Genomic DNA, 25,363 nt, shown 5'->3' with positions numbered 1-25,363 from the left:
TGGTTACGATAGTGCTATTTAACTAGTCCATTCGTGCATTCATACCTTTTCCGTTGAACTATCTCTATTGATTCCTTCTAGCACAGAGAGTAAATTATTGAATGAATTCCCTATTCTCAAATATGCAGAGTAGTGAAAAAGAAACCCTCGCCTACTCTGATCATCTGCTGCCATACATAAACCATGTCACACCTCATACTAGGTCTACTTTCACTCAAGAAAAAGCCACAAAACCTTGCCGACTGTTCCTCTGCACTAAAATTCATGCTTTATAGCCTCATCTAAACCCTCATGACTATATAAAGCTCTCTTGTGGTTTTTGCTAGCTTTTATCATATTCTTCATAGCAGCATTTCCAGAGTTTCTTCACTCTTATCGAACTCCCAGCCCCACTTAGGCTTCTATTTCTCTGGCTCCCGGGAAGTGATTCACCTTTTATTACCAGGATTCATCTTTTATTACGAAGATACTCTGTATCTTCATCCTTTCTCTCTTCTGTCATTTCTTTCCCTTGAGAAGAGAAAGTTCTTCCCTGCCAAACTAATCATTCCATATTTGTTCTTTTTTTCATCTCCTCCTCTTTCCTTCAGCACATTTTCCTTCAGTTTTTCCCTGCTTTCACTTGCAACTTCAATCTGTCCTATTCTACAGGCTTATTATCCACTGCCAAAAATCATGCTCAGATAGTCTTCTATGCCAAAAAAAAAAAAGAAGACACCAATAATTCTCAAAGTATTTTCTCTATCTTTTTTCTTTTCTCAAATCCTCAATTTCTTGAAAGAGTAGTGTATACTCCTTTTCTTCAACTTTCTTGCTATTTCCTTCTTTAACCTTCTCTGATTTGTCTGTGCAATGAAAATAGTTTCTTAAAGGTTGTCAGCAAACCTCAGTACAACAATTACATTCATTCATCAATTCATTTGCATTCGCTCAGATATCTATTTTGTGCTTTCTATGCACCAGGCACTTGCTAGATAATAGAGATACATCTAAAATATCAAAAATCCATTTTGTCAGAAAGCTTATAATTTATATAGGAGAAACAAGTACAGAAGTATTAGGTAGTGAAGGATTCACAATTCAGTAATCATAAGGTGATACGAAAGTAAGAAAAGCCATATTTAACTCAGCCCTTAGGTGATCAGAAAAGCTTTAGTGAAGAAAGTGAGGCCTCTCTTGATGGAAAAAGGTACTCAGGTAAACAATAGGGGAAACAGCATTCTCAACAGGGATTATCTTTTCAGGAAGGAACCCAAAAGTTTTTTGTTTTTCATTATCCATAAAGTCAGTAAGAGTAGAGTATACAGTTTGTTTGGGGAAGTGGCTAGTGATGAGGTCTTAGAATGGGGTTTTACCTGGATCAAGTTTTAAAACATATTTAAATTTCGGTGTACGTTTGAGGTATGAGGAGAGACAGGACTATACTTTCCACCAGATTCTTGCAATTTAATCTGTGCCTTCAAAATAATATAAATGTAGTCAGGAGCTAAGCAAAGGAGTTTTAAAATTTTATATGTAAGATTCTAGTATGAAGAAATTTTAGATATATAGTGACATGCTCAGACTTTCATCTCTGGAAAGTTCACTCTCAGTAGTGTGAGTTCTATTGTGAGAGAAGCAAGACAGCAGAAAGGAGAATCAGGGTGACAAATGCCAGGCACAAGATTAATAGGGTCAGAAATATTTAGAAGAAAGAATTTAGATTTTAGTCCAGATTTATCGTCCAGGGCCAAGCCTCCCTGTACAGAGGACATTCTGCATGACTGACCCTGTATGGTACCTCCTACACTACCCTGCCCCTATGCTTCCTCATCTCGTTCTAGCGGAACTGAACTGCGTCTTGTGTTGTTGAATATTTATGCACTTGCCTTATCTTATTCTCCATTTCAAATTCTTTTCCCTTAGGGCTTTGCCCTCAGATTTTTCATCTATTAAAGCACATAACAGAGAATTATGCATATTAAGCATTCAAAAACTAACTGTTGATGATGCTTATACAGCATCCACTGTCTAAGAGCTTTGCATATATGAATTCATTTAATGCTCACAACCCTATAAAATATGCCCTATTATACCCACTGCACAGCTGAAGAAAATGAGTCACTGGGCAGTTAAATGACATTCCTAAAGTAACATCAAGTGGTGGAGCTGAGATTCAAAACCAGCCAGACTGGTTCAAGAGTCCACATGCTTAGCCCATATGCCAAACAGTCTCAAAACTGGAATCATTTAATACAATTCAACTGACAAATTTAAAGCAATATATAACATTTTCTAACCTCACAAGATTAGATGTAATATTTTATTTTACTTTTGTGAAGAAGTAAGCAAATGAGCTTGCTTTTTGTTTTTGTTTTAATTCTTTTAGAACCAATTCGAAGATACAAAACTTACCACAGTGATATCTTTAGTAGGTCCAGTGAAAGTCCATCTATTATTTCCTCTGATTCAGATTTCACACAAGGTAAGAGGCATCTGAAACAAACAAAATATTGTTTTTAAGGAGCCACAATTGTTCTTTTTGATAGTGTTGAGATATGTTATCAAAAGACTGATTCTGTATAAAATATTTAAATTACTAAAAGCTGCCAGTTACTCATTTTAGCAATACGACAGGAGCTAAATAGCAGTTTCATCAATTATTCAGACATTTTCATCATAGAAGATATATTCATTGTCTTCAAACATAACATAAACATTAGTGAATGAACTTGGAGTATTTTGGTTGGTAACAGAGACCATCAGGAGATAGAAATAGGGTAGATATTGGGTAATTTTTGCTGAAGGGATGCAGATTGTGCAACAGGACTGGTTGTAAAAATTCAGAAATGGATAATCTAGGAATGCCTAGAGTATATAATGATAGTTATAAAATGTACAAATTTAAAAATGTTTTTGCGTGAGGAAGAACAAAAGAATGTCCATACTGCGAGGTGTTGAAAATAGATGGTAATTAATATTTTAAAACTTTAACTTATGTGTGAGACTAAGGCAAAAAATGTATATTTGATACAAAATTTATATTTTGACTAGTGCATTTCCTAATATAACTTATGTGGACAGCTTGATTGAACACCATAAGTACATGGAACCTTGAGTAGGGCATGAGATTTTGTAGGGTTGGCCAGAGTGATGTTCCCCATAAATCCCAGAGTGGTTTGAACAGTGAATGAAAAAGTATTTGCAAAGTCCTCTTGGGGGAACAGCGAGAAAGGGGGGATATTCAACTTGCCCAAGTGGAGAATTCCTGATGTTCTCACAAGCAGTGGGGACAACCGAAGCAATAGGCAGAGCCCTCAGTCTGGAGGGGTTATTCATATGAAACTTAACCCAGCAAAGGATAGGCTAAGCCTACTTAAAATTAGGCCTAAGAGTCACCCCCAGAGAACCTCTTTTGTTGCTCAGATGTGGCCTCTCTCTCTCTCAGCCAACACGACAAGCAAACTCATTGCCCTCTCCCTCTCTACATGGGACATGATTTCCCAGGGGTGTGGACCTTCCTGGCAACATGGGACAGAAATCCTAGAATGAGCTGGGACCCAACATCAAGGGATTAAGAAAACCTTCTTGACCAAAAGGGGAAAGAGTGAAATGAAACTAAGTGTCAATGGCTGAGAGATTCCAAAGAGAGTCAAGAGGTTATCTGGAGGTTATTCTTACACATTATATAGATATCACCTTTTTCATTAAGGTGTAATAAGGAAGCTAGAAGGAACTGCCCGAAAATGTAGAGCTGTGTTTCAGTAGCCATGTTTCATGAAGATGATTGTGAAATGATATGTTTCACAGTGTAACTGTGTGAATGTGAAAACCTTGTGTCTGATGTTCCTTTTATCTACCTTATCAACAGATGAATAAAACATATGGATTAAAAATAAATAAATAATCGGGGGAACAAAAATAAATTTAGTAGATTGAAATGCTAGTGATCAGTGAAAGGAAGGGGTAAGGGGCATGGTATGTATGAATTTTTTTCTGTTTTCTTTTTATTTCTTTTTCTGAATTGATACAAATGTTCTAAGAAATGATCATGAGGATGAATATGCAACTATGTGGTGATATTGTGAGTTATTGATTATGTATCGAATGCAATGTTCATATGGTAAGAATGTTTGTGTTTGTATGTTATGTTTAATTAATTAATTAATTAAAATAAATAAATAAAAATACCATGGCTTACCTCAAAAAAAGTTTATTGATATTACCCAGTTAACTTGGCTATATAAATATGATTTGGAAAAATCATGCATATGCTTATTGCTTGTGTTTTAAATGAAATGCATTTTGTATTTATAACACCTGTGCCATTATTCTTTTTTGGTTCTCAATTAGCGAGAAGAAGTGAAGCTTCAAAGAGAATTGAAGCCAGTAGTGGTCTCCCAGGGGCAGGTGAAACCCCAAGTCAAGGCCAGTCACAAAGAACAAGGCAAGTAATAAAAAAGTAATGTAATAATATATTTCCAGTGACAGAATCTAGGAGAGTTTTTCTTTATTCTCTTTCCTTTATTTTCTTTTCCCTATTTCTTAGCTCCCCTTCTCTTTAAGTTCTCACATGCTCATTCAATTATGTGAAAGGTATTTTAGTAGTTTGAGTTTTAGTTACTGAAATCTTTTAAAATCAGTACTAGCTCTGATTATTTTTTAAATTGTCAATGGATATAAAATAACCGATATTAACCATTGGGAAGGTGAAGGATGGTATTAAAGGTCTGTGAGAGGACAGTATAAAGCTTGATTATTACAAGAATAATAGCTCTTTCCAAAGGTCAGAGCATGGCCTCAGCCCACAGGCTTTCAGTGAGTATTATATTTTGAATGAATAATGAGTAGGCTACTACTAAGTAACCTGTTATGTAAAAAGTTAATTATGCCCCACATCTTTCATGACTTAAAAGAAGTTATCTTGTTTGTTTGTTTTTTAAGACCAGTTTCAGCTGTTTAAAGTGTATTTTCCTACTGAAACACTTAGCTTTCTTTACAAGATGTTAGATATTATTCTTGTGCCACCCTTAGGATGGTGGTATTAAAGCTGTGTGTTTATTTACTTTGTTAAACCTAAAAGGTGTCAAGTCAATAACGAATATATTAATGTGTATCCTTTTCATTTGTTCACAAACAAAAGCCTGCTAATCCTATGACTTTATCTAAATTTTGTAGTATGATATTAGAGAACCAGGGGTTACTTCAGAATTTATTCCAAAAAACAAACGAATCCTTTTAAATTTGATATCTCAGTTCATTTAATTCAATTGTCAACATATATGAAAGAATCATTTAGAGATTAACAACTTTCCCCTAACTGTTTCACACCTCAAAGTTATTAATAAACCTGGATGTTAGATTAGATCAGACAGATTTTCCAAATTTTATTACATATTACTCCAAGAAATAAATTATATTGCTCTAAATTTATTCTTTAATTAATTTTTAGTTTTTATTAAATTTATTTCTTTTTCTCTATTGTGCCTTTTAAAATAGTCCAGGGTGTTTCTTCCTAAATTAAGGAAAGCTCTAATAAGCTTTTATTTACCTAAAGAAGTACTAAAATAAACATTTTATATTGCTGTCATTTTGTGATAACCCCATTTTGGTAACTGGGAACAAAAAGGTAGTAGACAAAAATGAAACGTGCTTGATACTATGGTTTTCTTAGTGAAACAGAAGTATTTCAGAATGAAGACATTATTGAATTGCACTAAGCTCAGTGTTGAATTGAAGGAGAATTTTGAACAAGTATCACTCTTCTCTGTGTATCTAATTGAGAAAACTTATGAATAGTTAATATAACGCCCTTTTTAGTTTAATGGAAAGCAGAAGTAGAGAGAACAACCAACAGAATTGTTGGGAAGTGTCTTAACAACTGATTTTAAAAGATGCTCCTCTAAACAAAATTCAACCATTTTTTGTGAGCCTTAATTCAATTTCTTGGCAAGAAACTTAAAAAATGTCAAGATTATGGAGAATCTTAGTTTTGATTATTTCCAGGTTTTGTTTAAGGAAACATTAACAGAAAGGTAACCTTAGGTCATCAAATCCATGTTTTAGGGATGAATTATCCTTTTTTCAGATTTCCTGGGGAAAACAAAAAACTTTTCACATTCACAGCATCTGAGCAAGAAATAGGTTATTGATGAAAGGAAAAATATTTCAGTGAGAAATGGGTTATTAGGTGTGTGTGTGTATGTATGTGTTATTTTACCAGTCCTCTCTCCTTTTTTTCTACTACCCATGGAAATATACATTAACTAAAATATTGTCTAAATACCTTATCAAATGTAGATTTTCTGAATGTATAAAAAAATCAGAAAAAAACAATCAGGAGGTTCAGTTTTGTTCTTTAGATCACATATTTGTGAGAGCTATAAATAAGGATGTATTTGTACATGTTGCAGGCATCTTTTAAATTTCCATTCCCTTTAGCTAGAACAAAATGGCAAAATAGATCCAAACAGTGCCATTGATTTGGATCATAGCGGGTGACTGAAGATTAACAGGAAGTTATGAGTCAGTTGCAGCAGAATGAGTAATTTTAGATTCTGAGCTATCAAAAATGTCTTTCAGTAACCAAAAAGGATATTCAAAGCTGTTTTCCAAAAAGCATCTCTAAGCCTTTTTAATGTGCTAGCTTTTGAAGTGCACTTTATACATAGTATGTTCCCACTACTTCTGCGCCTATCTGCGTGATGAAATAACCATTTTTTTCTGACTCAAAACAACCTATTTGTTCATTCCCAAATGATTCAGACCCTCAGGGGATGGAGGAATTGTTTGTTTTGTTTTTGTTATTTTTACCGCTCAAGCCATTCAATCCTTAAAGGGATTTCTACCAGATACTGTTTTGGGAGAGATAAAATGATAATCAGCTATTTTTGCTACCTGTTAGTAATTCTAGTGTAAAATAATTTGAGCAAGAAGACTAATATATTTGATTTAAAAATACAAGTTTGACATAAAATATATGGATGCAAATTTTCTTATCCTTGACTCCCATTGGGAGAGGATGATCTATAAAATTATATTCAATCATTCTTCAAAGGATATTCATTGAGTACCTACCACATACCAGCAACTTTTAAGCACTGTAGATAGAGGCATGCATAAGATAGAGAAGTCCCTCAAGGAACTTTGTAAAGATGAGAGATAACCAATAAACAAGGAAAAAATAAGCAACACAATGTCAGGTAGTAATGGTGTTTTGAAGACAAAGCAGGTTAAGGTGATAAGTTGTATAGGACTGTGATGTCCTATTTTTATTTTACATAGGTAGGGTAATTAGAGAAGGTCTCTCTCAAGGTGAGATATTGGAACTGAAAATTGAAATAGAGGGAGTGCACCATATAGATATCAGGAGGAAGACTGTGCCACACAAAGTGAACCACAAGTACAGAGGCCTGAGGTATGGAAGATATATTCATCTTAGAGGAATAGTGAGAATGGGAGTGTGGCTGGAGCAGAATAAGTGAAGGTCAGAGTGGATGGGAACTAGGTAGCCAGTACCCAGGTCACATGTCCTGGAAGGTAACCTGAAGCACCTGGCTGTGGAAGAGAACCAGAGGTAACCAGGACTCGAATCATATCAGGCCACAGAAGCTAAGTGCTGAGCACTTTGAATGTTGTTCTAAATCCCATTGGAGAATTAAAAGCACCAGAGAGCCATGTTCTAATTAGCAGGAAAATGAAATGGAATCCAGAAAGAGATGTAGGGCCCAAAAGAGAATTTTTTCTAGGTAGGAAATATTACAGCATGTTTGTATACTGCTAAGAATAACTTAGTGTACTAGATTATTGATGTAGGAGAGAGGATAATTGCACAAGCAAAGTCTTTAGAAAAAGGAGAGGAGAGGAATCCCACACATAAGTAGAGGTTTTGGCCTTATATAGGAGTATAGGTGAGTCATCCATTGTAACAGGAAGGAAGGTGGCACCTGTGGGTATAGGTTTGGAAAGTGTGGTAGAGGAAGGGTGAGGAGGCTATTTCTCGATTGCTTCTTATTTCACCAAAAAAAGAGTCATCAGTTGAAGGAGGAAAAGGAAGACAGTATTGGAAATTGAAAAGAGAGGGGAAAAAAGATGTAAAATAGTTTTCTCAGAAAGTGAGTTGCCAGGTAGTGCTGAATACCCAATGAGAGCAGTCGGTTTGGTTCTGCAGTTTCTCATGAGAGTTAAGGTTGTGTGCAAAGAAGCGATTTTAATGATGTGCCTTGGAATCAAAACAATGTAAGGGCAAGAGAGGTGTAGGTAATAGAGAGAAAGTGGTAGGATCAATAGTTTAAACGTCTTGATAGGATCAGTAAATTATTTGGGTGAAGGTATTAGAGGAAATGAGCTAGGAAAAATAGATTACATAGAGAAAGTATTGAAGAATAAAAATAGGAGATTTTGGAGATGGTACATTTATTTTTAATAGCCAGTATGATCATGGGAGTAAATTGCTGGCTGAGGTGGAGAAGAGGCCAGAGTATGAAAGAATCCTCAGTCTATATATCACCACCAAGAATGATGATGAGCAGTGGTAGAGAAAAAGACTGAAAATCAGCCACTTAGATCTTTAATAACCAGCATGACCATAATGTCATAATATCTAGAATAGTGTGGAGTGATCTATGGGATATACATTAGGGGAGCTGGCAGTTGCTGGAGGGGAGAGGCCAACAATGGTCTAAAAGCTGAAATAAGAATTTAAGGAGAATTTCCAGCCTCCAGGCCAAGTGGCTCAAAATTGTAAGAATAAAACAGCCCCTGCTTCAGGGAGCTGCAGGGAAAGTAATCTTCAGAGGGCAGTTGAAATATTCAGAGAAGAAGAAGAGAGTATAGTAGGGCTACCCACTGTGATGTTTTTTCTTATTAGCTTAAATTACTCTTGCTTTTTTCTTTTTCTCAATATAGCAGACAATATGAAGTACCCCTTGAAGGCAATTTAATTAATCAAGAAATCATGTTAAAACGGCAAGAAGAAGAAATGATGCAGCTACAAGCCAGAATGGCCCTTAGGCAGTCTCGGTTGAGCCTGTATCCAGGAGACACAATCAAAGCTTCCATGCTTGACATCACCCGGGATCCCTTAAGAGAAATGGCACTAGAAACAGCTATGTCCCAAAGAAAACTAAGGGTAAGTTGATTATCAAGTTACTGCATCTAAACTTGTCCTTACAGATAATGAAGTGAGGTACTTTATTGAATCATTATAGGTATCCTAAATTTGCCTGGAGATGAAATCAAAATCCCATGTTAGTTTTCCTTTGGGGTTAGATATCTTGTTGGTTAGTGTTAAAATAAATATCAAACTATTTTCATTATTTCATCCTAAAATAAAATTACATGGATAAACTATCTTAGCTATATTTTTGAGCCTCAAAGTCAGCTGGCTTTATTCAATATTGTTGGAGATTATTTTTTAACATCAAGAAATTTGACCCCACAAACCAAGAAGATCAGGAATAGGGATCTTCAAGTTTGTTTCAGAACCTCAGTTCATTCCATCTTTCTTCTCTGCCATTCTCAGAACTTTGGCAATAATTCACTCTAGTCAAAAGATGACTGCGTTAACCTCCAGGATCATACTGCCATGCTACAGTGTCTTGTGGGCGATTTGTAAATGTTGTATTCTTCTTGTGAGTTTTTATATTTTTTCAGCATATTACCTTAAATACGTTTTTTATATAAATAACCTCAAAATGTGCGTATTGTGTCATAATCTCTTTCTTCCTGTGAAATTTCTTAAACATTTTACCACTTCTATATACTGACTATAAAATACTCCACTATGTGAATTTATCATGTTCTATAATTTCTTTAATCAGTTTCTGATTATTGGGCATTTAAAAATGTTTCTAATGTATTTTTGCTGTTTTTACTATTTTAAGCAATGTCCTGATGAAAATCCCTATAGCTAAATCTTTGTAGATCAATTCCTTATAGTGGAATAACTAAGGTAAAGACAAACACATTTTAAGATACTTAGTACATATTGTCAAATTGCCCTTTAGAAACTTTGTACAGTTTAGGCTTCCTATTATAATGTTTGTTTCTCCTGTTCTTACCAACTCTGGATGTAATCATTGTTATTTAGCATCACTAATTAGGTAGGTAGGGTAGTATCTCATTGGTTTTTTTTTTTTTTTTTGGTTCATGATCTGGGATTCGAGCCCGGGTCTCCCTCATGGAAGGCGAGCATTCTACCACTGAACTACCCATACACCCCTCCTTTGTAATATTATCTTAAAAATAATACTTCAAAAACAAAGTAAATATTAATAAAAGTGACAAAAAGAGTTTCTTTTTCCTTTTTGATTCTGTACTAAGAAAGTAAGTTATCCTATTCTGTTTTATTTTCTATTGTTTGTTTCAAATAATTATCTTAGAAGTTTATTTTTAATTACCCTCAAATAAGATGTTGGACTTCAAATTTCCCTTATACTATTTTAAGGAAACATATTTAAGGAAACATTATTAGGTGGTGAAAATTGCACTGAACTACAAAGTGGAAGATTAGAATTGTATGCTGGTCTGTTATTTGACTTTATGTAAATTATTAAAACTTGTTGTGCTGATTTTTAAAACTTTTACATTTTGAAATGTGAAGTTGTGCTATGATTAATGGCACTGCCCAATTTTTGGGTTCATGTCACTGCCCAATTTATTGGAAGTTATTATATTCCAGTAAAGTACAACAAAACTTTATATTAAGCAAAAAGGAAGACACTCAATAAGGGTTCATCAATTTATCATTATAACTACTGCATGGAACCTTTGTAGAATTTTTTTTCAACTTTTTTTTTATTGTAAAATACAACATATATACAAAAAAGCAATAGATTTCCAAGTACATTTTTACAGGTACTTATAGAACAGATTTTAAAATTGGTATGGATTACAGTTCCACGACTTTTCATGTTTTCTTCTAGCTACTCCAAGACACCAAACAACAACAAAGATATCAATATAATGATTCAGTGGTCATATTCATTTGTTAAATCCTATCTTCTCTATTATAATCCTTCTCTTTAAATAACATGTATACATAAAAGCATTAAATATCAGAGTACATCACAACAATTAGTTGCAGAACAGATTTTAGAGTTTGATATGGGTTACAGTTCCACAATTTTAAGTTTTTATTTCTAGCTGCTCTAAGGTACTTGAAGCTAAAAGAAATATCAGTATAATGATTCAGCGATCATACTGATTTGTTAAACCCTACCTTCTCTGTGTAACTCTACCATCACCTTTGATCTTTCTCCCATTCTTTTTTTTTTTTTGCATTTTTCTTGTTATAGTTTTTTTGTTTAATTAATTAAAAAAATTGACTAACACAACATTTAGAAATCATTCCATTCTACATATACAGTCAGTAATTCTTAATATCATCACATAGATGCATATTCATCGTTTCTTAGTACATTTGCATCGATTTAGAAAAAGAAATAGAAAGACAACAGAAAAAGAAATAAAACAATAATAGAGAGAAAAAAATTTAAAAAAGAAAGAAAAATAGAAGAAAAAATTAAAAAGCTATGCCTCAGATGCAGCTTCATTCAGTGTTTTAACCTAATTACATTACAATTAGGTAGTATTGTGCTGTCCATTTCTGAGTTTTTGTATCCAGTCTTGTTGCACAGTCTGTATCCCTTCAGCTCCAATTACCCATTATCTTACCCTATTTCTATCTCCTGATGGTCTCTGTTACCAATGACATATTCCAAGTTTATTCTCGAATGTCGGTTCACATCAGTGGGACCATACAGTATTTGTCCTTTAGTTTTTGGCTAGTCTCACTCAGCATAATGTTCTCTAGGTCCATCCATGTGCTTCATAAGTTTATTCTGTCTTAAAGCTGCATAATATTCCATCGTATGTATATTCCACAGTTTGTATGTATGTATATTTGTATTTGTATGTATATTTGTTTGTATGTATATTCCACAGTTTGTTTAGCCACTCGTCTGTTGATGGACATTTTGGCTGTTTCCATCTCTTTGCAATTGTAAATAATGTTGCTATAAACATTAGTGTGCAAATGTCCGTTTGTGTCTTTGCCCTTAAGTCCTCTGAGTAGATACCTAGCAATGGTATTGCTGGGTCGTATGGCAAGTCTATATTCAGCTTTTTGAGGAACCGCCAAACTGCCTTCCACAGTGGTTGCACCATTTGACATTCCCACCAACAGTGGATAAGTGTGCCTCTTTCTCCACATCCTCTCCAGCACTTGTCATTTTCTGTTTTGTTGATAATGGCCATTCTGGTGGGTGTGAGATGATATCTCATTGTGGTTTTGATTTGCATTTCTCTAATGGCCAGGGACATTGAGCATCTCTTCATGTGCCTTTTGGCCATTTGTATTTCCTCTTCTGAGAGGTGTCTGTTCAAGTCTTTTTCCCATTTTGTAATTGGATTGGGTATCTTTTTGTTGTTGAGTTGAACTATCTCTTTATAAATTCTGAATACTAGACCTTTATCTGATATGTCGTTTCCAAATATTGTCTCCCATTGTGTAGGCCGTCTTTGTACTTTCTTGATGAAGTTCTTTGATGCACAAAAGTGTTTAATTTTGAGGAGCTCCCATTTCTTTCTTTCTTTCTTCAGTGCTCTTGCTTTAGGTTTAAGGTCCATAAAACCGCCTCCAATTGTAAGATTCATAAGATGTCTCCCTACATTTTCCTCTGTTTTATGATCTTAGACCTAATGTTTAGATCTTTGATCCATTTTGGGTTAAATTTTGTATAGGGTGTGAGATACGGGTCCTCTTTCATTCTTTTGCATGTGGATATCCAGTTCTCTAGGCACCATTTATGAAAGAGACTGTTCTGTCCCAGATGAGTTGGCTTGACTGCCTTATCAAAGATCAAATATCCATACATGAGAGGGTCTATATCTGAGCACTCTATTCGATTCCATTGGTCGATATATCTATCTTTATGCCAGTACCATGCTGTTTTGACCACTGTGGCTTCATAATATGCCTTAAAGTCCAGCAGCGTGAGACCTCCAGCTTCGTTTTTTTACCTCAAGATACTTTTAGCAATTTGGGGCACCCTGCCCTTCCAGATAAATTTGCTTATTGGTTTTCCTATTTCTGAAAAATTGTTTAGATTTTGATTGGTATTGCATTGAATCTGTAAATCAATTTAGGTAGGATTGACATCTTAACTATATTTAGTCTTCCAATCCATGAACACGGTATGCCCTTCCATCTATTTAGGTCTTCTGTGATTTCTTTTAACAGTTTTTATGTAGTTTTCTTTGTATAGGTCTTTTGTCTCTTTAGTTAAATTTATTCCTAAGTATTTTATTCTTTTAGTTGCAATTGTAAATGTAATTCGTTTCTTGATTTCCCCCTCCGCTTGTTCATTGCTAGTGTATAGAAACACTGCAGATTTTTGAATGTTGATCTTGTAACCTGCTACTTTGCTGTACTCATTTATTAGCTCTAGTAGTTTTGCTGTGGATTTTTCAGGGTTTTCGACGTATAGTATCATATCATCTGCAAACAGTGAGAGTTTTACTTCTTCCTTTCCAATTTTGATGCCTTGTATTTCTTTTTCTTGTCTAATTGCTCTGGCTAGAACCTCCAACACAATGTTGAATAACAGTGGTGATAATGGACATCCTTGTCTTGTTCCTGATCTTAGGGGGAAAGTTTTCAATTTTTCCCCATTGAGGATGATATTAGCTGTGGGTTTTTTATATATTCCCTCTATCATTTTAAGGAAGTTCCCTTGTATTCCTATCCTTTGAAGTGTTTTCAACAGGAAAGGATGTTGAATCTTGTCAAATGCCTTCTCTGCATCAATTGAGATGATCATGTGATTTTTCTGTTTTGATTTGTTGATATAGTGTATTACATTAATTGATTTTCTTATGTTGAACCATCCTTGCATACCTGGGATGAATCCTACTTGGTCATGATGTATAATTCTTTTAATGTGTTGCTGGATTCGATTTGCTAGAATTTTGTTGAGGATTTTTGCATCTATATTCATGAGAGAGATTGGTCTGTAGTTTTCTTTTTTTGTAATATCTTTGCCTGGTTTTGGTATGAGGGTGATGTTGGCTTCATAGAATGAATTAGGTAGCTTTCCCTCCACTTCAGTTTTTTTGAAGAGTTTGAGCAGGGTTGGTACTAATTCTTTCTGAAATGTGTGGTAGAATTCACATGTGAAGCCATCTGGTCCTGGACTTTTCTTTTTGGGAAGCTTTTGAATGACTGATTCAGTATCTTTCCTTGTGATTGGTTTGTTGAGGTCATCTATTTCTTCTTGAGTCAAAGCTGGTTGTTCATGCCTTTCTAGGAACTTGTCCATTTCATCTACATTGTTGTATTTATTAGCATAGAGTTGTTCATAGTATCCTGTTATTACCTCCTTTTTTCCTGTGAGGTCAGTGGTTATGTCTCCTCTTCCATTTCTGATCCTATTTATTTGTGTCCTCTCTCTTCTTCTTTTTGTCAATCTTGCTAAGGGCCTATCAATCTTGTTGATTTTCTCATAGAACCAACTTCTGGTCTTATTGATTTTCTCTATTGTTTTCATGTTCTCAATTTCATTTATTTCTGCTCTAATCTTTGTTATTTCTTTCCTTTTGCTTGCTTTGGGGTTAGTTTGCCGTTCTTTCTCCAGTTCTTCCAAGTGGACAGTTAATTCCCTAATTTTTGCCCTTTCTTCTTTTCTGATCTAGGCATTTAGGGCAATAAATTTCCCTCTTAGCACTGCCTTTGCTGCGTCCCGTAGGTTTTGATATGTTGTGTTTTCATTTTCATTCGCCTCGAGATATTTACTAATTTCTCTTGTAATTTCTTCCTTGACCCACTGGTTGTTTAAGAGTGTTTTGTTGAGCCTCCACGTTATTTGTGGATTTTCTGGCACTCTGCCTATTGTTGATTTCCAACTTCATTCCTTTATGATATGAGAAAGTGTTGTGTATGATTTCAATCTTTTTAAATTTGTTGAGACTTGCTTTGTGACCCAGCATATGGTCTATCTTTGAGAATGATCCATGAGCACTTGAGAAAAAGGTGTATCCTGCTGTTGTGGGGTGTAATGTCCTATAAATGTCTGTTATGTCTAGCTCATTTATTGTGATATTCAAATTCTCTGTTTCTTTATTGATCCTCTGTCTAGATGTTCTGTCCATTGATGAGAGTGGGGAATTGAAGTCTCCAACTATTATGGTAGATGTGTCTATTTCCCTTTTCAGTATTTGCAGTGTATTCCTCACGTAATTTGGGGCATTCTGATTCGGTGCATAAATATTTATGATTGTTATGTGTTCTTGTTCAATTGTTCCTTTTATTAGTAGATAGTATCCTTCTTTGTCTCTTTTAACTGTTTTACATTTGAAGTCTAATTTGTTGGGTATTAGTATAGCTACTCCTGCTCTTTTCTGGTTGTTATTTGCATGAAATATATTTTCCCAACCTTTCACTTTCAACCTATGTTTATCTTTGGGTCTAAGATGTGTTTCCTGTAGACAGCATATAGAGGGATCCTGTTTTTTAATCCATTCTGCCTGTCTATGTCTTTTGATTGGGGAATTCAGTCCATTAACATTTAGTATTATTACTGTTTGGGTAATATTTTCCTCTACCATTTTGCCTTTTGTATTGTATATATCATATCTAATTTTCCTTCTTTCTACACTCTTCTCCACACCTCTCTCTTCTGTCTTTTTGTATCTGACTCTAGTGCTCCCTGTAGTATTTCTTGCAGAGCTGGTCTCTCGGTCACAAATTCTCTCGGTGACTTTTTGTCTGAAAATGTTTTAATTTCTCCCTCATTTTTGAAGGACAATTTTGCTGGATATAGAATTCTTGGTTGGCAGTTTTTCTCTTTTAGTAATTTAAATATAGCATCCCACTGTCTTCTTGCCTCCGTGGTTTCTGCTGAGAAATCTACACATAGTCTTATTGAGTTTCCCTTGTATGTGATGGATTGTTTTTCTCTTGCTGCTTTCCAGATCCTCTCTTTCTCTTTGACCTCTGACATTCTAACTAGTAAGTGTCTTCGAGAACGCCTATTTGGATCTATTCTCTTTGGGGTGCGCTGCACTTCTTGGATCTGTAATTTTAGGTCTTTCATAAGAGTTGGGAAATTTTCAGTGATAATTTCTTCCATTAGTTTTTCTCCTCCTTTTCCCTTCTCTTCTCCTTCTGGGACACCCACAACATGTATATTTGTGCGCTTCATATTATCATTCAATTCCCTGAGCCCCTGCTCAAATTTTTCCATTCTTTTCCCTATAGTTTCTGTTTCTTTTTGGATTTCAGATGTTCCATCCTCCAGTTCACTAATTATAACCTCTGTCTCTTGAAATCTACCATTGTAGGTTTCCATTGTTTTTTTCATCTCTTCTACTGTATCTTTCATTCCCATAAGTTCTGTGATTTGTTTTTTCACACTTTCCATTTCTTCTTTTTGTTCATCCCTTGCGTTCTTCATGTCCTCCCTCAATTTATTGATTTGGTTTTGAAGAGGTTTTCCGTTTCTGTTTGTATATTCAGAATTAGTTGTCTCAGCTCCTGTATCTCATTTGAATTATTGTTTCGTTCCTTTGACTGGGCCATATCTTCAATTTTCCTGGTGTGATTTGTTATTTTTTGCTGGCGTCTGGACATTTAATCAGATTTCCCTGAGTGTGAGACCCAGCAGGTTGAAAGATTTTCCTGTGAAGTCTCTGAACTCTGTTTTTTTTTTATCCTGCCCAGGAGGTGGTGCTTGTCTGTCTGCGGGTCCCACCAGCAAAAGATGTTGTGGCTCCTTTATTAATGCCACTATTGGTGTTTGGTTGGACCCAGTCCCTGCCACTGTCGGAAACTCCCTCCTCTCCCTCCGGGCAGCCGCCTATGGGGAAGGGCACCGGTCACCGGCCACCGCGCCCAGGGAACTCGCCACCGGACCGGGAAGCCGCCTGCTGGGGAGGGGCGCCGGTCGCCGGCCTCCGCGGCCTGGGGAGCCCGCTGATCTGAGACTTGTAGCCAGTCTGGGAAGCCACCCGCGAAAGAGGGGCGCCGGCTGCCGCGGCTTGGGAAACATCCCTCTCCAAGACTCTCAGCCAGTCCGGGAAGGAGGGAGGGAGGGGCGCCGGCTGCCAGCCTCCGCGGCCTGGGGAAGCGAGCGCCGCTCGGGGAGCTCACCGCAGCGGAGTCTCGCAGACGGTCTAGCCAGTCCAGACTGGGGTACGCTGTGTGTCCGTTCCCTGCTGTGGCCCCGGGAGCTGTTCTGCACTGTTTCTGGTCACCTAGTAGTTGCTCTGGAGGAGGAACTAAGACGCCCATACCTTACTAAGCTGCCATCTTGGCCCCCTCCCATACTCCTTTCTCCCATTCTTGAGGGGTATTTGGGCTGTGCCCATTCTAACTTTTTCATGTTGGAAAGGGCTGTCGATAATATGGGGTAGGAGGATGGAACTAGTCGATGTTCTGGACAAGCTGGCCCCTCTGCATTTCAGGACCTAACTGTTCCAGGGACCTGTCTGGAGGTTGCAGGTTTTGGAGATTTCCCCTAGTGCATGGAACCTTTGTGAAATCTTATATAATGCCCTAGGTGTTATTTAAGATTGGCAGGAATGTTTTTGGTTGGGATTTGGCAAGTTATGATATGTAGCAATGTCTAACTGAAGTTTGTATAAGAGTGACCTCCAGAGTAGCCTCTTGACTCTATTTGAACTCTCTTAGCCACTGATACCTTATCTGTTCCAGTTCTTTTCCCCCTTTTGGTCAGGACAGCATTGTTGATCCCCACACTGCCGGGGCCAGACTCATCCCTGGGAGTCATCTCCCATGCTGCCAGGGAGATTTTTACCCTTGGATCTCATGTCCCACATAGGGGGAAGGGCAATGATTTCACTTGCAGAGTTGAGCTTAGCGAGAGTGAGGTGGCATCTGAACAACAAAAGAGGTCCTCCAGAAGTAACTGTTAGACATACCTATAGGTAGGCTCAGCTTCTCTGCTACATACATAAACTTCACAATAGCAGGCCTCAAGATCAGTGACTTGGCCTAGTGATTGGGTGTCCTTAATGTTTTACACAGTATCAGGGGTTTCCCCAGTGGTAGTTTTAATAGTTCCATATTTGTTCTCCCATCCCTCAAGGGGCTTTGCCAATGCTTTTTTTTTTTTTTTTTAACTTTTTTATTATATAGTAGGACATATATACAAAGCAAAAAAATAAAATAGCAGTAGTTTTTAAAGCACTCTTCAACAAGTGGTTACAGGACACATCCCAGAGTCTGTCATGGGCTGCCACATGATCCTCTCATATTTTTCCTTCTAGCTGCTCCAGAATATAGGAGGCTAGAGGGCTTAAATACTTTTTTTATCATCACAATTGACTTTTTTTCCTTCTTTTTTGGTGAAAAATAACATATACATAAAAAAAAACTATACATTTCAAAGTGCAGCACCACAATTAGTTGTAGAACATATTTCAGACTTTGACATGGGTTACAATTTCACAATTTTAGGTTTTTACTTGTAGCTGCTCTAAAATACTGGAGACTAAAAGAGATATCAATGATTCAGCATTCTATTCATTTGTTAAATGCTATCTTCTCTGTATAATTCCACTATCACCTTTGATCTTCCCATCCCTCTCTTTAGGGGTATTTGGGATATGGGAATTCTAAATTTTTCATATTGGAAGGGTCTGTCAGTAATATGGGGTAGGTAGATGGAACTATCTGATGTTCTGGAGAGGCTGGGCCCTCTAGGTTTCAAGACTTATCTGGACCAGGGACCCATCTGGAGGTTGAAGGTTTTGGAAAGTTACTCTAGTGCATAAAACCCTTGTGGAATCTTATAAATTGCCCTAGGTGTTCTTTAGGATTGGCTGGAATGGTCCTGGTTGGGGGTTGGCAGCTTATAATAGGTAGCAAGGTCTATCTGAAGCTTACATAAGAGCAACCTCCAGAGTAGCCTCCCGACTGTATTTGAACTCTCTCTGCCACTGTTATTTTATTAATTACACCTCTTTTCCCCCTTTTGGTCAGGATAGAATTGTTGATTCCATGGTGCCAGGTCCAAATTCATCCCTGGGAGTCATGTCCCACGTCGCCAGGGAGACTTTCACCCCGGATGTCTTGTCCCATGTAGCGGGGAGGGCAATGATTTCACTTGCAGAGTTGGGCTTAGAGAGACTGAGGCCACATCTAAGCAACAGAACAGGTCCTCCAGAAGTAACTCTTAGGCATGCCTATAGGTAGTTTAAGCTTCTTCACTATCTACATAAGCTTCACAAGAGTAAGCCTCATGATTGAGGGCATGTCCTATTGATTTGGGTATCCCTAAATTTGACACAGTATCTGGGGATTCCCTGATGGTAAGGTTTAATACTTCTATATTCTTCTCCCATCCCTCAGGGGACTTTACTAATACTTTTAATTATCTGCTTAATATACTCTGGGATGTAGCCAGGCGTTACAATAATCTATACAGGATTAAAGGACCTCTTTCTTATTCTGGACTGTCTGTGTTTGGATTGTTAAAAGTGATCTATGCAGGCAGAATGAGTTATATTTTGTTCTATAGAAAATTTCGATTCTAGTCAAAATAAACCTTTCTTCCTTTGGTCTCAAAGAGTAGATGAGGTTCTAAAGTATAGACAGTGTCTTCCTTATGCCTTGTAGTAGTTAGGTTCGGGTGTCAACTTGGCCAGGTGATGGTACCTAGTTCTGTTGCTGTGGATTTGAATAATTAGCTTATGAAACTCATCTGTGGCTGATTACATCTGGAATCTTTAAGGGGAGGACCTTCGTCAATGAGTGATGTTTAACTAATTCATGAGAAGCTTAAAAGAGAGAGCTCAGTGCAGCACAGCCCAAGCAGCTCAGCATACCTCATCTCAGCACTCGCAGCTCAACCCAGACCTTTAATGACGCAGAAAGGAATAAATCTTGGAAAGCTATTGGAACCCAGAAGCCTGGAGCGAAAGCTAGCAGAGATTGCCTTGTGCTTTCCCGTGTAAGAGGGAGCCTCAAATGAAAGTTAACTGCCTTTCCTCTGAAGAACTATATGTTTTTAACTAAATAAATCCCCTTTTATTAAAAGCCAGTCCATCTCTGGTATGTTGTGTTCTGGCAGCTTTGGCGGACTAGTACACCCCTGTGTTCTGAGTTACCTTAATCCCGACCTGATCAGCTTTGTTCTTATCTCTAAATACCACGTTATACATGTATTAAACCTCCCAAGAGGGTTATATTTTTAAGGCTGAAAAAGAATACTAGTATTTGGGTGAATAGTTTAACAACTAAATTAATACTTTTCCTAAAATATAAAATTTTTTTAATTCTATATTCCTTTTTGGTGCAAATAAATTTTAACTTGTTCATACCCAGTTGCCCTAGTTAATTTATTAGATTTAATGTTTCCTGCAGCAGCAGACCATTTTCATTTTTCCTACTCTATTTCTATTCTTTTTTTAAAACGTGTTTATTGGTTCGTTGAGTATTAACAAACTTAATATCAAACTTATACTTAAATGGTATTTGTCACATGTTCCACACTTGGTTAATTGGGTAGAACTCCCATACCAGGCAACCAAATGAGCTGAATACAAAGAAGAATCCAACAAAAGCAAAGTAGATCCTACTTTCCCCATCTCCGAAGTCTGTGGAAAGAATGCGGGTCAAAGAGTATATGATACTGTATACTATACCCAGTCATCACTCATTAGAACAAAAAAGTATAATGTCAGAGTCCCTAAAACATAATTGCATATGGATATTTGCATTTTGTAGTCACAAGGTAGATACTGTTCTTTATGATTTAGGACAAATTATATACCACTCTCTGAAACAATGAGATTCTATTTAATTACTTCACACTTTAGCAATTTTAAAGTAAATCAGTATTTGAGTTTGATAACCCTCTGTTACTTCTACTTTTTTTTTTTTTTTTCTGTTTTTGAGACTCTGAGTCTCTCTGGAAGCCAAAAGAGTATCAAAGAAGACATTATATTTGACCTCACTGGTAGAAAATGAAACTTAGGCAAAACTTCTGCTGAGGCTTAGTAAAAGGAACATTCCATTCCTGTTCTTGTTATACTCCACTGTACTTCTTCATTAAAGTTTCCACATTGTTTCAAATCACGTACTTCTGATTGGTGGTTTTATATGAAGTGTAATACTACTACGTATTTTCCTCTTGAGGAAAGAGCTAGAATAAATGGCAAAAAAAAAAAAAACTGTTGATTTTACTTATGTGATTTACAGAATTTCTTTGGCCCTGAGTTTGTGAAAATGACGATTGAGCCATTTATATCTTTGGATTTGCCTCGGTCTATCCTTGTAAGTAAGAAAACCAATCTGTATCACTTTAAAAAAATAATTTAAGTAGTGATTTTTTTTAAAAAGCACATTAAAATGTTTGTAATGTTTACTTTAACAAAATGGCATTCATTTATTTTAGACCAAGAAAGGGAAGAATGAAGATAACCGAAGAAAAGTAAACATAATGCTTCTGAGTGGGCAGAGATTGGAACTGAACTGTGACACCAAAACTATATGTAAAGATGTGTTTGATATGATTGTGGCTCATATTGGCTTAGTGGAACATCATTTGTTTGCCTTAGCTACCCTCAAAGGTAAGAAGAGATTTTAAATTCCAGGTAGACTTTGGAAACTCTATAACAGACAGATTTCCTCTACCTATTAGAATGTCTCATCTAGTTTTGGGAAATATTAACTAAATGAACAAGTCATCATGAGAAGTAAAAGATGAACTGTGAATTGCATTCTCTCTCCCAATGAGGTACATTGTTTTATAGGTATATTTAATAGCTGTTTTTTGAGGGAATCCTCTGTACCTCACTATGAAGGATTTTCTTTGGATTTAGCTATATAAAAATGTATTTTAATTACTGTATTTTAAGACAAATATATATATTAATTGCCTACATACCACTCTCGAAATCAGTATCCTGCTAATATGATAATATGATAAATGTTGCAGAGACCTATTCCTGAAATTCCATAGCAACTTCCTCAGCTTATTATTGTAGAACCACAGTGTTTTTTTGTTAAATGTTGGATGACTAAAATAAGTCATTTCACTTATTTTTTTTAAGCATTACATGTATGAACGCTGTGAGGTTCATAAACCACCTGTTGGTCTCAACTCCACTGGATGCTTCTCCTGTTTGTCAATTAGAGTTAATATAGTGAAGAAACCTTCTGGAGTTGATCTTCTTACTTTACCACATCATTATACTTATAAATTATATTCAGAATGTCATATTTGTGTTTACCTAGAAGTTTAATTTTTAAAGTTTAGACAACCAAGTATTATAAATGACAATCAAATGAAATGATCCTTAAACTCTATGAGATCATGATAATGTCTTCTTTACCATAAATGTTATATTTACTTCAATATAATTTATTGAATTTTTATACTTCAAAAGTTGATAATTCATTTTGTAGAGTTATCTAATAAATGTTCAATTAGTGCCTACTAATATTCTGTTACTTTACTAATTTCAATTTTAGACTAATCAGGTAATATAATCTACATGAAGATACTTAATCAGAATTTCTATTTCTTGATAATACATCTAATTTCCTAACCATTCTGAATAAATTGGATTTTATTGAATAATGCTTTTATTTGGAGATAGTCAATAACTATTAATTAATGACATTAAAAAGAAAAATGATGCTTGTTGGTCCTTCAGCTGGTAACTCAATAATAAAAATAATAATAATAGCTAATATTTACTGAATGCTTAATATGTGCCAGCTGCTTTACCGAGAGTTTTATATACGTTATGTCATTTGAACCTCACAGCAACCCTGTAAAACAAGAATTAGCACTATCCTGACTTTACAAACAAGAAAATTTGTGTCTAGAAAGGTCAGAGATCTTATTCGTTGTCAGGCAGATGGTAAATGATGTGGCCAGGAGTTGAATCCAGGTCCGTCTGGCTTCAGAGTCCCCATTCTTAAAGACTCAGCCTTTTTCACTCCCATCCATGTGCAATGCCTCAGATTCCCTGTCATACTTAGCAGTCGTCTTTTATTTTTTGTATGATACTATTTTGTGCAAATCTGATGAAAAATTAAGAAATCAGAAGAAAAACATAAAGTACTTTTCATTATCTGAATGTTTTTCTCTTTCTGTTTTAGATAATGAATACTTCTTTGTTGATCCTGATTTAAAATTAACCAAAGTAGCCCCAGAGGGATGGAAAGAAGAACCAAAGAAAAAGAGCAAAGCTACTGTTAATTTTACTTTGTTTTTCCGAATTAAATTTTTCATGGATGATGTTAGTCTAATACAGTAAGTGCCAAAGAGTTTCTATTTTGCTTTTTTTGGCCCCTGTTCCTTTAACCCTTCAGCTTACTTACTGATACTGAATTGTTTCGTTCAGATTAACTTGAGACTTCATAATAACCATCTTAAAATCTAAACCTGTATGCCTATAGTGAAAATCACCCCAAGGTTCAAGATCCAAGTTTAGATGGTTTATGTGTATGTTTATTTATTCAGGCATACTCTGACCTGTCATCAGTATTATCTTCAGCTGCGAAAAGATATCTTAGAAGAGCGCATGCACTGTGATGATGAGACTTCCTTATTACTAGCATCCTTGGCTCTCCAGGCTGAGTATGGAGATTATCAACCGGAGGTAATTTCCCCCCCGCCTGCAGGATCACTTTTGTATTGATGTCCTTATTCTTAGCATAATTAAGGTCTAAACCCTGCTGAGGTGTTTGATGCTTAGATCTGCAGATATTTGAGGCTAGTTTGTTGTCACAAAACTGACCAAGTTCCCCATATACTTTGGTGTTATAAAACCACCCAAATTGAATTTGATATATTGTTTTTCTGCTTTAAAATAATTCTACTTGGGAGTTAAGGAATGTCTGGTATTTACCTCTTTTTCTCCCAGTTCTAACTCATGGAGTCTAGACACAAAGGTTTCCCAGCCAAAAATGGATCAAAGATGTCCTCTATCTACTATATTATCCATGCAGCCATAGGCCGAGAATCTAGCAAATCTCACTGTATGTAGAACAGCCATGCAAGGCAAGATGTTTCTGTGTGTAAACTGATCTAATAGGAAGCAAGGGGCCAAAGACTTTGCCTCTCATGAGCAGCATTTTTTTTTGACATTAACCCTTATTGTGAAATGAGGCCTTTGAATGTCAGGCTCTCCTCAACTTTGACAATCATAAACTGATTCTACATCATTGAAAAAAAAGGGAGACTGATGCAATTCCTCTAAAACTCACTCTTCAGAAATAGAAGTATCTTGAGAAAGGCAAGAACGTAAAGATCAGAGAAAGGAGGTTCGTTCCTCTATAAGGCAAACTGGATTAATTTTAGAAGTGTTCTCCTTTCTAGGTTCATGGTGTGTCTTATTTTAGACTGGAGCATTATTTGCCCGCCAGAGTGATGGAGAAACTTGATCTGTCCTATATTAAAGAAGAGTTACCAAAATTGCATAATACCTATGTGGGAGCTTCTGAAAAAGAGACAGAGTTAGAATTTTTAAAGGTAAGCTCACAAGATTACAAACAATAAACCTTATATCTTTCAAAGTAAGCAAGAAGCACTGGGGAGTACACACCTAAAATCTCAGGTGCATATATAACTGATGCATTATCTCATCTCATTTATTCCTGACTAATACTCTGATCTTTTAATTCCCATTTTGTAACAAAGGAAACTGAGTCTCAAAGAGGAAATGTACTTTCCCAAAGTCTTGTAGTTAGCATGTGGGAAAAACTACTATTTGAACCTAGATTATCTATCTGCATATGAATGGCACAGTTTTATCCAATCCATATTCTTGAAATAAAGACACATTATAAGAGAAGAAACAATTGAGTTATAAAAGGCAAGTTCATACTGATTTTAGAATTGTTTTATTTCTTAAAAGGTTAAAAATTTAATTACATCCTTTATAAAATGTTTGTCCCATTCAGTGCCAACTATTTTGCATAGGAATAGGGGGTCAGAAAAACTGGCTTATGGTTCCAGTTCTGCCACCAGCTTCCTTTACAACCTCAGATAAATAACAGGGCAATATAAATATGAAAATATAAGATGGTGTCCTATTGAAAAGAGAAGCTTTTCAGAACGTTCTCCTGCTTCAGCTTCCTAGGATGTAACAGTATGCCTTCCATTTGCTGCCTCATACTGAAAGGAGCCAAGTTTCCCTGCCCTATGAAAATCTACGAAGGGATTTCATTCAGATTTAAACAACCTTTTATCTAGGATTCATGGTAAGAAAGGCAAGGTTGTTTGTTTTGTTTAAACTGAGACTACATTTAAAGAGAATAGATTATATAGTTATATTTTTACATTTTATACTCGTAGGAAGTAAATATCCCATTAATAAATAAATAAGTTAATTAATAAAGCTAAAA

General features: G+C 35.9%; 1 protein-coding gene across 13 annotated transcripts in view; it reads left to right on the top strand.

Moving 5' to 3' along the window:
• The window catches only part of PTPN13 (protein tyrosine phosphatase non-receptor type 13), a 240,692-nt gene that overhangs the window by 143,794 nt on the left and 71,535 nt on the right, over positions 1 to 25,363 (top strand). For 10 of the 13 annotated variants that reach the window (XM_077142915.1, XM_077142920.1, XM_077142926.1 and 7 more), the window contains 8 exons: positions 2,369 to 2,464; positions 4,333 to 4,426; positions 8,887 to 9,109; positions 21,203 to 21,277; positions 21,399 to 21,573; positions 23,114 to 23,267; positions 23,478 to 23,616; positions 24,336 to 24,488. In XM_077142915.1, coding sequence (XP_076999030.1) covers positions 2,369 to 2,464; positions 4,333 to 4,426; positions 8,887 to 9,109; positions 21,203 to 21,277; positions 21,399 to 21,573; positions 23,114 to 23,267; positions 23,478 to 23,616; positions 24,336 to 24,488 — 1,109 coding nt within the window. The remainder of the gene's footprint in view (positions 1 to 2,368; positions 2,465 to 4,332; positions 4,427 to 8,886; positions 9,110 to 21,202; positions 21,278 to 21,398; positions 21,574 to 23,113; positions 23,268 to 23,477; positions 23,617 to 24,335; positions 24,489 to 25,363) is intronic. The other 3 variants (XM_077142917.1, XM_077142925.1, XM_077142916.1) reach the window with 2 other exon arrangements.

Source organism: Tamandua tetradactyla, chromosome 24, assembly GCF_023851605.1.
Source record: "Tamandua tetradactyla isolate mTamTet1 chromosome 24, mTamTet1.pri, whole genome shotgun sequence".
Taxonomy (NCBI): Eukaryota; Metazoa; Chordata; class Mammalia; order Pilosa; family Myrmecophagidae; genus Tamandua; species Tamandua tetradactyla.
Note: the sequence above shows the minus strand (reverse complement) of the source record. Positions and strands in the feature narration are given on the sequence as shown.